This window comes from Ursus americanus, chromosome 2 (genome assembly GCF_024610735.1).
Source record: "Ursus americanus isolate L20-20 chromosome 2, mUrsAme1.1.p, whole genome shotgun sequence".
NCBI lineage: Eukaryota > Metazoa > Chordata > Mammalia > Carnivora > Ursidae > Ursus > Ursus americanus.
The window spans coordinates 14,732,871-14,747,254 of record NC_142128.1 but is presented as its reverse complement, the minus strand read 5'-3'; the positions used below and the strand labels follow the sequence as shown (position 1 = coordinate 14,747,254).

Below are 14,384 nucleotides of genomic sequence, written 5' to 3'. Positions count from 1 at the left end.
AAGCAGGCTCCTCACTGAGCGGGGAGCCCAATGTGGGGCTCAATCCCAGGACAGTGGGATCATGACCTGGGCCGAAGGCAGTCGCCTAACTGACTGAGCCACCCAGGTGCCCCTTGAGACTCATTTGAAGGGAGAACAGGGAGGTTATGGAAAGAATATAGTCTGGACTTAAAGTATAACTGGCAACTAGTAGAGTAGATAAGAATGAATGACTTTCATTAAATGAATCCGTGAGTTTGAGAGAAGTGGAGAATGAGTGGTATTCATGGAAACTGATCAAGAAGGCAAAGAAGAATAATCTGCAACATACATTTTTCTTAGGGGTTGTGCTCTTTTATAAAGGCTCGGTTACTGTTACAGCTCCGCATTGCTTCAAGCTCCCTCCCTAGGTCATTGTTTGCCCCCACAAGGCTGGACTTGAAACCCACTCTGGCTCTCCAAGGCACAGGTGAAATCCTGCTGTGGCTTTGTGCCTTTCAAAGAAGGTTTGAGCTTTTTGGGTTGTTTCTTGTTCCGTAGAAAACTTCCGTCAGTGAATTGAGGATAGAAGGTGGCCTGTCAGCACAGACACCACGTGGTTGTGGCATTTCAGCTGTATAAAGCTTGAATGGCAGAGTTCATGGGGAAACTCAAGTCTGAGACCCCTTCTAATTGCCCTGGGCTGATGGGGCCTGACCTGAAGCTAGATCTCATTTTGTTTTCCACTAAAAGCTAGTGTTTGCAGAGGGACCAATTTTAAGTAATTGAGTGCTTTCAGTTTATTAAGAATGGTATGCAGTCATTGTTAGAAATAATCAACTGACAGCCCATTCTGTCACATTATGAAAATCATTACTTCAGTCCTTTGGGAGAGGTAGAAGCCTGTAGACCCCCTGAAATGTTTAATTACCATGTCTATTATAGACTGTAAATTTTACATCATGAAAAACCTGACACAGGCATAATTTTTTTCCCTGTTTTTTGTTTTTTTAAATTACAAAGGAACCTCAAACCAGTTACCCAGCTATATGTCAGTGTGGATGCTAGCACCAAAGATAGCCTGAAGAAAATCGACCGCCCACTCTTCAAGGATTTCTGGCAGAGATTCCTCGACAGCTTAAAAGCCTTGGCAGCAAAGGTAAGAATTATGACATCTTTAAAAGAGAGAGAGAGAGAAAAGAAGTGGAGAGAGGTTTTTTTTCCTATTCTTTTAAAAATAATAATAAAAAAAGAATAAAACCTTCAACCTTTTTTTAGACTTCCACTTACATTATTCAATAAATATTTATTGAGTTCCTCTTAAGTTTGTAACACTCTGCCTTATATGTATAATTTGCCCTTCGTGTATTTAGGGAGAGAGATACACGCTCCCAAAGTTAATTAATAAAACATGGCAAAGTAGCAGCTCATAGCAGCCCTAAAAGAGGTGCCAGCAAATAGTATATGTTCAAATATGAGGTTAATTTTCTTGAATTTCTAAGACCGAATTTCTTACCCAGTAAGGAACACAATCTCAGGATGCCCAGATTTCATCTTTCTCTGCCAGCATTTGCCCTTTCTTATGTCTTCTCTTACGTCATACTTATTTTCCTATTAGATCTCACGTAACCTTCTGATTCTTCTTTTCCATTAACCCCGTGTCTCAGTAGTTGGTATTTTCTGTTAGTTCTGCCTCTCTTCTTCTCTTGTAGCAATTCCCCTTTCCTGTCCTCTCTGCTTTTGCCTACAGTTCTTCACACTTTACCCAAACATGACAGATAATGAGAAGCACTACGGGAGTTTCAAAAATTACAATTTCTTTTTCCTAGTGGGATTTGAGAATCTACATTTTAAACATCCCAAGTGACTTGTGCAGGCCACATCTGGTACTCATCATCCCAGAAACCCCCCTGTCTCTCCTCTGCCCAGCATTTACTTTACTATTCCTAATCCATCACCGTCTGGCCTAGGAGGGCAATACTTGCCTGCTTCTGTTGGCATTTCTGCAGATGCACCCAGCACTTTTTCTGAGTCTTTGCTTACCTCCTCAGAGCCGAGATTGTCCTTTCTTTCCATTTCTTTGACTTGTAGAAATCCTATGTGACCTCCAAGGCTCAGCTTCATCATTCAATTTTGAAGCCTTTTCCAGTGGCAAACAGCCGTCCCTGTCTCCTTTCTTAAGTTTTATATCTATAAACGCACATTATTTCTTCTGTTTTATCTTAGCTTCTCTTCTCCTCAACTGGATTCCTTACTCCTGTCTGAATTCCACACAAAGTCTAGCACAGCACATTTAATGGTATTTGAAAGTGTTTCTTAAAAGAATGAATGGGTGGAAACTCAGCAGAGCTCTGTCGTGGTAAAATGTACGTACACAGTTTCTTGACTGTTCAGATATTTAGAACCCCTCCTTCCCCCGTTTTGTGCTGGAGAAGTTAAACCAGTACCTTGTTTTTGGTGATTTGGCGATTAACACTGACATTATTTAGGTAATGCAAAATAGGCATTTGGTTTCTGATCTGTCTCGGATTATTGATAAAGCCAGCAAGCTAGGTGCTTCTGGGTTCCTGAAGTCTCTTTGTCTCCGGATTTCACCCTTAGCTCTATCACCTTTATCTGTTGCTGAGACAGGAGATACATGGCATACAAGTCAGAATGCACTTGGAAAGCGAACAGCAGGAGCTGGCATTATCAGACACATCAGGTGTGGCAGATGACAAGTGGGCATTGGTAGAATGGCTTAATGGCTTCTTTTTGTTTCTTTTGGCCAAAATTTTCCACAAAATGCATTCTTATCATGAAGTTACAAGCCTTTACATGTCCGTTTCAATTCTGACTACTTTGGGTTGGCTCATTGAAAGTAATGCGGTAACTTAAACTTCTGTGGTATTTTCTAACTTGTGAGCTTTTTACATATAACATCATTTTTGTGTCCATGTAACTCTGGTTGGAAAACTTCCATTGGGCCCTTTAAACTATCTGCTGGCAGATGGCGCACCTGGGTGATTCAATCAGTTAAGCATCCATGACTCCTGATCTCAGCTCAGGTCATGATCTCATGGGTCATGAGTTTGAGCCCCGTGTTGGGCTCCGTGCTGGATGTGGAGGCTACTTAAAAAAAAAAAAAAAAAAAAAACAAGAACTATCTGCTGGTAGATCAGGGCAACCGCATTCTAAGCATTTTGTAGCAATTAGAATTCATGTTTCTTATTGTATCGTTTACATTGCCATTTAAGAAAGAATATCTGTGGCAGGAAGCTGCTCTTAAAAGTTTTCTTAAGTTCACTGTAGCTATGTTATCTTCTTCTGAATATCTAATGTTATTGGTACAGTAGATTCCATCAAGAAAGGTCTGTTTTACTGCTGTTTAACACTCAAAAATAAAACATTTATATTGTAACTATACTTACTAGCTAGGGTCAGACTTGTAATCTGTTTTTTTGAGTTTTTAAATAAAAACTTTTAAATAAGAGTGACTTTTCAGCTATTTTAATTAGAACATCTCTATATCTATACTATCATCTTTTGTACTTGTTTAGGCTTTTAGTACTTGAGTACTTTTTGTTACTTGTTTCAGGCTTAGCAAGGAAAGGCATTAGAAGAGAAAGAATTTCTTGAACTTTTATAAACAGAGAAATTTGATTTGTCTTAAGATTTTCAGCCTATTTATGAGCTAATGCAACCCAAAGTAGAAGAAGGTAGGAGGATATTTTGTTTTATTTTTTAACTCTTGGCAAGTATAATGTTTACACTTCCAGATCTTTATCCTTTGTCAGAATGTTCCGTTTCAAATATGAGGAGAGAAATATATTAGTACTTGAGTATGTGGAGCTAAAAAGCAATTCCATCAAGATAACACAGCAAAAAACGTGTTAGCTTCAATTTCCGTCCACAATAGCTACTTGTCAAACAGTCCTTTTTTGAAAAAAGAGAAATCCATCTTGTACAAGACAACACTGCCTACCTTTGGCAGTAGACTTTTATCAGCAGCGTGACCAGATGTGTTTCTTCCGGCATGTTATTATGCCAGCTTGAAGATCCAGTAGGATAAGCAGTGATACCGATATTCTTGAAACCTCATATTTGAAAAGAAAAACAAAAATAGTTTTTTGCATTACACTTTCTTGGATATCAGAACATTAGCATTCTTTCTGCAGATGTGAGCATGCTCTGACCTGACGTTATTGGAGTTAATATTGTTTCATTGTTAAGAAGGGCTTATGAGAAACAAACTGAAGACCTCAGAGGGGTGGGGGAATGGGATAGACCGGTGATGGGTAGTAAGGAGGGCACGTATTGCATGGTGCACTGGGTGTTATATACAACTAATGAATCATCGAGCCTTACATCGGAAACCGGGGATGTACTGTATGGTGACTAACATAATATAATAAAAAATCATTAAAAAAAAAAGAAGGGCTTATTATACATTGAGATAGCTTTGTATCTAATATTTAGATAAGTCAGTGTATCCACATGGCCTACAATTTGCAGATTAAAAAACAAACATTTAATATGTGACTTCCTTGTCTCTGATCATAAAAACATTACATGTTCATTATGGACATTTGGGGGAAGTAAAGAGAAATATAAAGAAATAAGGAAAGAAGTTACCTATAAATCCAGGACCTTAAGACAACTGCTGATATTTAAAGTACTTTTATTGGGGGGATGCTTTTTTACATACATCATTCAATTTTATATGTTGTTTTTTGTTGTTAAAATTAGGTCATCATGTTTCTATGCTACTGATATTTCTGTGTGGCCTTCATATTAAGGACAGCTTAGTCTTTCTTCTCAGTGTGAGATAATAGAAAATATTTATATATTGGTTTCTGTACCCAATTCCTGGCACAGAACTCCTAGAACATTTGTAACTTTCTAAGTGGTAAGAACACAAGGAGCATCTCTTGTTTTAGTATTTCATCTTTCACCCCATACTTAACATAGGGCTCCTAAAACCCTTGTAGATTCCTGAGTGATAAGACCACGAGGGCCATCGTTGTTCTAATGAGGTGACTCTGGGTGGACTCCTAGGTGGCTCCTAGATCGGGGCTGGTCACCAGAAAGACCAAGCTGATTTGAAGGTTGGGATTCTCTGCGAATTCTCCCCACCCCACACCCCTCCCCACTTCTCTAGAGAGGCGAGAGGGGCTGGAAGTGGAGTAAATAATTGATCATACCTCTGTGAGGAAGCCTCCGTAAAAATCCCAGTAGGGGGTTTGGGGAGCTTCCTGGTTGGTGAGCACATTCACACCAGGAAGGTAACACTCCCCAACTCCGTGGGGACAGAAGTTCCTGGGCTGGCTCCCAGATCTCACCCGATGTATGTCTTCACCTAGTTGTTTATCTGTATCCATTAATAAACTGGTAAGTATAAGTAAGTGTTTCCCTGAGTTCTGGAAGCTGCTCTAGCAAATTAACCGAATCTGAGGGAGAAAGGCTGTAGGAACCTTTGACTTATATGGCCCATTGGTCAGAAGCATAGGTGACAACCTAGATTTGTCATTGGAGTGTAAAGTGTGCTATAGTGACAGAAAGGAGTTAAATTGTAGAACACACAGCTCGTATTGCAGAGAATTGCTTGGTGGGGGAAAACCCTTCATACGTTTGGTGACCAGAAATGTTCTGTGTGAGTTATCAGTAAGGCAGACACATAGGAGAGAACCTTGGATCTTTCCTTAGTCACTCAGCTTCCTGATTGTTGGCCAGTAGGAGGATCCAGCAAGAATGTGTCGTGTTCTGGCACACTTGTTCAATTGTGGGGGCCCGACAGTAAGTCAGGTTCCTGACTTTTTTTTTTAATAAAGATTTATTTATGTATTTTTTAGAGCACGAGAACACCCGAGCAGGGGGAGGGCTGAGGGAGAAGGAGAGGGAGAGAGAATCTCAAGCAGACTTTCCGGAGCCCTACACAGGGCTCAGTCTCATGACCTGAGCCGGAGTCAAGAGTTGGCCACTTATCCGACTGAGCCCCCCAGGCGCCCCCGGGGTCCTGTTCTTTGTTTTTTTTTTTAATTTTTTTTTTTTATTATATTATGTTAGTCACCATACAGTACATCCCCGGTTTCCGATGTAAAGTTCGATGACTCATTAGTTGCGTATAACACCCAGTGCACCATGCAATACGTGCCCTCCTTACTACCCATCACCAGTCTATCCCATTCCCCCATCCCCCTCCCCTCTGAGGCCCACAGTTTGTTTCTCATAGTCCATAGTCTCTCATACTTCATTCCACCTTCTGATCACCCCCCCTTTCTTTATCCCTTTCTTCCCCTACCGATCTTCCTAGTTCTTATGTTCCATAGATGAGAGAAATCATATGATAATTGTCTTTCTCTGCTTGACTTATTTCACTTAGCATTATTTCCTCCAGTGCCGTCCATGTTGCAGCAAATGTTGAGAACTCGTTCTTTCTGATAGCTGAGTAATATTCCATTGTATATATGGACCACAACTTTTTAATCCATTCATCTGTTGAAGGGCATCTCGGTTCCTTCCACGATTTGGCTATTGTGGACAATGCTGCTATGAACATTGGGGTGCATATGGCCCTTCTCTTCACTACGTCTGTATCTTTGGGGTAAATACCCAGTAGTGCAATGGCTGGGTCATAGGGTAGCTCAATTTTTAACTTTTTAAGGGACCTCCACACTGTTTTCCAGAGTGTCTGTACCAACTTGCATTCCCACCAACAATGTAGGAGGGATCTCCTTTCTCCACATCCTCTCCAGCAATTGTTGTTTCTTGCCTTGTCAATTTTTGCCATTCTAACTGGCGTAAGGTGGTATCTTAGTGTGGTTTTGATCTGAATTTCCCTGATGGCTAGTGATTTTGAACATTTTTTCATGTGTCTGTTAGCCATTTGTATGTCTTCATTGGAAAAGTGTCTGTTCATATCTTCTGCCCATTTTATGATTTATTTGTTTCTCGCGTATTGAGTTTGAGAAGTTCTTTGTAGATCTTGGATACCAGTCTTTTATCTGTAGCATCATTTGCAAATATATTCTCCCATTCCATGGGCTGCCTCTTAGTTTTTTTGACTGTTTCCTTGGCTGTGCAGAAGCTTTTTATCTTGATGAAGTCCCACAAGTTCAATTTATCTTTTGTTTCTCTTGCCTTTGGAGATGTGTCATGAAAAAGGTTGCTGTGGCCGATGTCGTATAGGTTGCTGCCTATCTTCTCCTCTAGGATTTTGATGGATTCCTGTCTCACATTGAGGTCTTTCATCCATTTGGAGTTTATTTTTGTGTATGGTGTGAGAGAGTGGTCAAGTTTCATTCTTTTGCATGTAGCTGTCCAATTTTCCCAGCACCATTTATTGAAGAGACTGTCTTTTTTCCACTGGATGTTTTTTCCTGCTTTATCAAATATTAGTTGCCCAGAGAGCCGAGGGTCCATTTCTGGGTTCTCTATTCTGTTCCATTGGTCTATGTGTCTGTTTTTGTGCCAGTACCATGCTATCTTTGTGATCACAGCTTTGTAGTACAGCTCGAAATCCGGCATTGTGATGCCCCCAGCTTTGTTTTTCCTTTTCAGCAGTTCCTTGGAGATTTGGGACCTTTTCTGGTTCCATACAAATTTAAGGACTATTTGTTCCAGTTCTTTGAAAAATGTCCTCGGTATTTTGATCGGGATAGCATTGAAAGTGTAGATTGCTCTGGGTAGCATGGACATTTTAACTATGTTAATTCTTCCGATCCATGAGCATGGAATATTTTTCCATCTTTTTGTGTCTTCCTCAATATCTTTCAAGAGTGATTTATAGTTTCTAGAATATAGATCCTTTACGTCTCTGGCTAATTCCAAGGTAACGTATGGTTTTTGGTGCTATTGTAAATGGGATGGATTCCCTAATTTCTCTTTCTTCAGTCTCATTATTTGTGTATAGAAATGCAACTGACTTCTGAGCATTGATTTTGTATCCCTCCACATTACTGAATTGCTCTATAACTTCTAGAGCAATAGTTTGGGAGTGGATTCTTTTGGGTTTTCCATATAGAGTATCATGTCATCTGCGAAGAGAGACATTTTGACTTCTTCTTTGCCGATCTGGATACCTTTTATCCCTTTTTGTTGTCTGATTGCTGTTGCAAGGACTTCTAGTACTATGTTGAATAATAGTGGCGAGAGTGGGCATCCTTGTCGTGTTCCTGATCTTAAGGGAAAGGCTTCCAGCTTTTCCCCATTGAGAATATTTGCTGTAGGCTTTTCATAGATGGCTTTTATGAGATTGAGAAATGTACCCTCTATTCCTACACTCTGAAGGGTTTTAATCAGGAAAGGATGCTGTATTTTGTCAAATGCTTTTTCTGCATCAATTGAGAAGATCATATGGTTCCTGAGACTTTTCTTGTTGATATGATGTATCACGCTGATCGATCTGCGAATGTTGAACCACGCTTGCATCCCAGGTATGAATCCCACTTGGTCATGATGGATAATCCTTTTAATGTACTGTTGGATTCTATTAGCCAGGATCTTGTTGAGGATTTTGGCGTCCATATGCATTAGGGAAATCGGTCTGTAATTCTTCTTTTTGAGGGGGTCTTTGCCTGGTTTGGGGATCAAGGTAATATCGGCCTCATAGAATGAGTTTGGTAGCTTTCCTTCTGTTTCTATTTTTTGAAATAGCTTTAGGAGAATAGGTATTATTTCTTCTTTGAATGTTTGGTAGAATTCCCCAGGAAAACCGTCCGGGCCTGGAGTTTTGTTATTTGGAAGGTTGTTTATCACTGACTCAATCTCTTCATAATTAATTGGCCTGTTTAAGGAATCAATTTCTTCCTGTTTCAGTCTTGGTAGTTTATAGGTTTCCAGGAAGGCCTCCATCTCTTCCAGATTGCTTAATTTATTGGCATATAGCTGTTGATAAAAGTTTCTAATAATCCTTCCAATTTCATTGGTGTTGGGTGTGACCTCTCCTTTTTCATTCATAATTTTATTAATTTGGGTCCTTTCTCTATTCTTTTGGATAAGTCTTGCCAGTGGTCTGTCAGTTTTATTGATTCTCTCAAAGAACCAGCTTCTAGTCCTGTTCTGCTCTACTGTACTTCTGGTTTCTAATTCATTGATTTCTGCTCTAATCTTGGTCAACCGCTTCCTCATGAGTGGATTAGGCCTGTCCCTCTGTTGCTGTTCCAGCTTCTTGAGGTGAGAATATAAAAACTGTATTTTAGATTTTTCTATTCTTTTGAGTGAGGCTTGGGTGGCTATGTATTTCCCCCTTAGGACTGCCTTTGCAGTATCCCATAGGTTTTGGACCATTGTGTTTTCATTCTCATTGGTCTCCATAAATTGTTTAAATTGATTTTTGATTTCCTGGTTTATCGAGTCATTCCTGAGCAGGATGGTTCTTAGTCTCCAAGTGTTTGAGTTTCTTCCAAATTTTTCCTTGTGGTTGAGTTCCAATTTCAGAGCGTTGTGGTCTGAGAATATGCAGGGAATAATTTCAGTTTTTTGGTATCGGTTGAGACCTGTTTTGTGACCCAGAGCATGGTCTATTCTTGAGAATGTTCCATGGGCATTAGAATAGAATGAGTATTCTTTGGTTCTGGGGTGTAGTGTTCTATATATATCTATGAGGTCCAACTCGTCGAGTATGGCATTGAAAGCTCTTGTTTCTTTGCTGATTTCTTCTTAGGTGATCTGTCTATTGCTGATAGTGGAGTGTTGAGGTCCCCTACTATTAGTGTATTTTTATCTATATGTCTCTTTATTCTGGTTAAGAGTTGGCTTGTGTATCTTGCTGCTCCCCTGTTGGGGGCATATATATTTATAATTGTCATATCCACTTGTTGGATACATCCCTTAAGAATAATATGGTGCCCTTCTGTGTCTCTAACTACAGTCTTTAGTTTAAAATCCAATCTGTCTGATATGAGATTTGCTACCCCAGCTTTCTTTTTAGGTCCATTGTCGTGAAAGATGGTATTCCACCCCTTTACTTTCAGTCTGAATGTATCTTTGGGTTCAAAACGAGTCTCTTGTAGACAGCAAATGGATGGGTCATTTGTTTTTATCCAATCTGCAACCCTGTGGTGTTTTATGGGAGCATTTAGGCCATTTACGTTGAGACTGAGTGTTGAGAGATATGATTTTAATGATGTCATGTTGCCAGTAAAGTCTTTGTTTCTATCGGTTGTGACTTTCTGTTCTGTATCACTCTTGGGGCCTTTTTACCTTTACAGAACCCCCCTTAATATCTCCTGTAGGGCTGCTTTCGTGGTTACGAAATTGGTCAATGACTGGCGATTCTGGAAGGTCTTTATTTCTCCATCAATTCTGAATGACAGCCTTGCTGGATAAAGGATCCTTGGCTGCATGTTTTTCTCTGAAAGGCTTTAAAAATGCCCCCCCCCCAACCCTTTCTCCCATTCCAGGTCTGTGTGGACAGGTCTGACATAATTCTGATACCTTTGCCTTGGTATGTGAGAGATTTCTTTGCCCTGGCCGCTTTCAATACTGTATCCTTGGATCTAATATTTGCGATTTGCACTATGACGTGACGTGGCGTAGGTTTGTCATGGTTGAGATTGGTAGGGGTCCTCTCTGCCTCTTGGACACGAATGTTTGTTTCCCTTGCTAGATTAGGGAAGTTTTCAGCTACAATTTGTTCAAATATCTCTTCTAGACCTCTGTTTTTCTCCACCCCCTCAGGGATGCCGATGATTCTGGCATTGGAACGTTTCATTGAGTCAGTAATCTCCCGTAACCTACATTCCTGAGCGTGGATTTTTTTGAGTCCAGATTTTATTTTAGCTTTTTCTTCTACTAACCCATCCTCCAATTTGCTGATGTGTTCTTCTGCCTCATTCACCCTGGCCGTCAGAGCCTCTAGTTTTGCCTGCATTTGGCTCATAGAATTTTTAATTTCTGCCAGATTCGCTCTCATTTCCGCCCTTAGAGATTCTATATTCTCATTTACATTTTCGTTAATACTTTTTTCAAGTCTACACGTCATCTTGACCATTGTTACTCTGAATTCCATTTCTGATGATTTGGTTATATCCATATCCATTAGTTCTGTGGCAGAGGCCACAGACTCATTGTCTTTTCTTTGCTGGGGGGGATTTCTCCTTCTCGTCATTCTGATGAGGAGAGGTTGCGGGGTTGTCCAGAGCCCAAATTATTGACTGGGACCCAGGCCGTGTGCCCTTGTTTTATAGGGACCATAGGGATGTGGGCTTCTTGATTTTTCAGCCTGCCTTCTGTGTTCTGGGGGAGGGGCCTGCCGCACCGATACTCAGGCAGCCCTGTTTGGGTAGAGTCTCCGTGTCCCCTGCGAGGGGGGATAGGGATGGGCACACTGTGAGCCGGTATTTCCAGGCTTTTGTTCTCTGGCGGCTTTCCCTGGCGGTTTGCTGTGCCTCTTCTGAGAGTCAGAGCATCAGTGGCCGAATCTCAGCCTCTGTCTCAGAACAGAGAGATCGCGGACCGTTCTCCACTGATGTTCTGGCCACTTTAACTCTGTTTCTGTTGGTGCTGCTCAACCCTGCAGCGTCCCGGGATGTGCGCCCCACACCCGGCATCCCAGCCCTCACCTCCAGGGCCGGCGCGTCTCTGTCCTTTGTGTTTCTAACACCACCAGTTGCCCCCTCGTGCTCCGAAGCTCCGGCCCTCAGTCTGGTGGCGTGCCTTCCCGGCTCCCGGTCTCAGTCTGGATCCAGTGAGCACACCGGTTTCCGGAGTTCCGTGAGAAGTCTGGTGGTGGCGCGCTCCTGGCTCACGGTCTCAGTCCGCTCTCTCACGGGTGCCGGTCCGCGAGTCCGCCCGCTCCCCCGTGCAGGTGGCTGCCGCTTCCCGGCGTCCAAACGCGGCGGCTCCCTCCCCCTTCCGTTTATCTTCCGATGTCTGTGCACAGTTTCATGGCTCCCCGCTTCGTACCTCAATACTCAGCACTGGAGATGTTCATTTGTAGAGATCCAGATGCGTCTTCCTGTGTCTCAGGTTGATTTCTGTGGATGTTCAGGCTGGTCTGGTACCTATCCAGCTCGACTCGGGGGACCGGCTGAAAAAGGGGTCCCCTACTCCTCCGCCATCTTAACTCCAAGTCCGGGGTCCTGTTTTTATCACACTTGAGAGGGAGCCTTGGTGGCCTCTGCTGCTCTTGAGTTGCCACATACACATTTTGTCATTTTTAAACATTTCTGACATCAGGTGCAGCCAGAGATGGCGTGTTTTTATTATTTATTATTACCAATATTTAATTGGTAGCATTGTTATTTTCATAAAGGAGAGAGAGAAAATAATTGCGTCTTACTAACTAGAGTACCTTAGATGAAGCAAAATAGCATATCTTCTTCTTCCCCTCTGTTGAGGATGAGCGTGTCTGCCAGCCGTTGTTCTGACTCGTTCCCCTGTTATTGACCTGTTTTACTTCCGCCTCCCATCACTGATGCCAAAGTCTTACTCTTTAGCTTTATTCCGTCTGACTGTGGTGTGGATCTGTTTTGTATTATCATCTTTTCTTAGGCTTTATCTTGCACTTTATCTTCTTCTAACCTGGGAGCCCTCTCCATGGTCACGGGCCTCCCGGGGTGTTGATTCCATCCAGCCTGGGTTTCATGCCATTTTACCCTCCTCGCTTGACGAAAAGGATGTCCTGGTTTTAGCCCCTTTTGAAATCAGACCGAGACTGCCATGCTTGATCTCTCCAGTAGTGTTATCCAGAGCCAGTGTCTACAAACGGACTAGTTTCCTCCAGTGCCGGGAAGTTTTGTAGTAAATAGGTTTTCTCCAGACCTGACTTCTGCCTCAGCTTGTTTCAGGGAAAGATGAACGGGTTGCATCTTAGGTTCATGTGGAGGCATCAGGTAATCAGGTCAGGCAGATGATTACTTAGACGGCCTGGGGACTCAGCAGTGTCAGAGTATGAACACGAAGAAGTGACAGTTGTCTCTGTAGCCGTAGGTTGCTGTGGAAGGCAACGAGGGATGGAATTGCCCAAGAAGGCTCTAGAGAGGGCCAAAGAAGGAGCCTTAGGGAAAATAAATTTTGAAGCTTTCGAAATGAGGAGCATAGAGAGAGTGAGTGTGGCAAGAATTTGATAAAGGTGTTGGTGCAATTCCATGCAAGTATGGTATGTTACATACAATTCAAAGAGACAGGTTCCAGAAAGAGTGAAGGGGAAGGGAAAGGTATGAGGAAAAAGAAAACTTGGTTTATTAGTTGGTCTCTAATGACTATGTCAAAAGGAAGTAGACTAAGTGTCTTGTGGAGAAGCCACTGTGTAGTGGGTTGAATGGGAAGAACTGAATGGAGAGAGTGACCAACAGATACTAATGTAATAAATATTAACCTTTTGTACCAAGAGCAACATTATTTAATGAAGAAATTAAAGGTATTCCCTTTTATCAGATAATTGTCTAAGCATATCTGCTGAAAACCAATTTGAAAATAAATATTACCTGTAATGAAGAAAATAAGATGACTCATATGCCACCAGAATTCAAAGATAAAAAACACTATTGCTATAATGCTGTATCTTCCAGAGTTTTAACTTATGTGTGTATGTATATGTGTGTGTATTTTACTTACAAAATGAAATCATACCGTACATATTTTTCCAACTGTACTTTTTATTTATAATACCGCAATTAAAATATTTATTGAAAATATCAACTTCTGTCACCATAGATTAATTTTGCCTATTTTATGGCTATAACAATTTAATTTTGCCTTTGGCAGCATTCCCTGACTCCCTCCTTCCTCTTCCCTGGTTTATATCCCACAGTGCCTCTATCCAGCACTTAGCAACTGGAAAGGTCCATGTCTTTTTGCCCACCATGGTATTGCCAGCTCCCATCACAGTGTGACGCACAAATTGCCATGAGACCCACTCCCCTCTTGATGTGTATTTCATTGTTTCCCAACGATTTGTCTTGGTGTGATAGTTACGAGCTTGGGATTCTGAAACAAGACTAGGTTTGGATCCCATCTCCTACCACTGCTTGGCTGTGCAGTATTGGACATGGGGCTCAGTTTTCTCATCCGTAAAATGGGGTTAATAACAGTGCCTACCTCATAAGGTCTGGATAGAAACATCTAAAAACATCATGGAATGCCTGTGTTTAAATTTTAAAATATAATGCCCTCTATCACCAATCTTGTACATAGGATTGATTTTGGACATTTTAAAAGATACAGTAAGATGGTAAATACCAATGTAACTACCATCTAGTTTAAGAAATAAAATATTACAAATTCAGTTGTAGTCCCTGTGGATCTCTTTTCTATTATATTTCCTTTCCTCTCCTCTCTTTCAGAGGTAATCAATAATCAATTTTGTGTTTATCATTCCATGCTATATTTAGACTTCACTCTATATTTACAACTCCATAAACAGCTGTTTTCTATATATTAAAACTGTATATTATAGTATCATCCTATAAATATCATTCGCAACTTGTCCTTTTTTTTTTTTT

At 41.3% G+C, this 14,384-nt stretch overlaps 1 protein-coding gene across 3 annotated transcripts in view; it reads left to right on the top strand.

Moving 5' to 3' along the window:
* LOC123784713 (S-adenosyl-L-methionine-dependent tRNA 4-demethylwyosine synthase TYW1) overlaps positions 1-14,384 on the top strand; it is a 210,644-nt gene that overhangs the window by 116,094 nt on the left and 80,166 nt on the right. For all 3 annotated transcript variants that reach the window (XM_087868361.1, XM_087868364.1, XM_045786138.2), the window contains one exon: positions 982-1,117. In XM_087868361.1, coding sequence (XP_087724487.1) covers positions 982-1,117 — 136 coding nt within the window. The remainder of the gene's footprint in view (positions 1-981; positions 1,118-14,384) is intronic.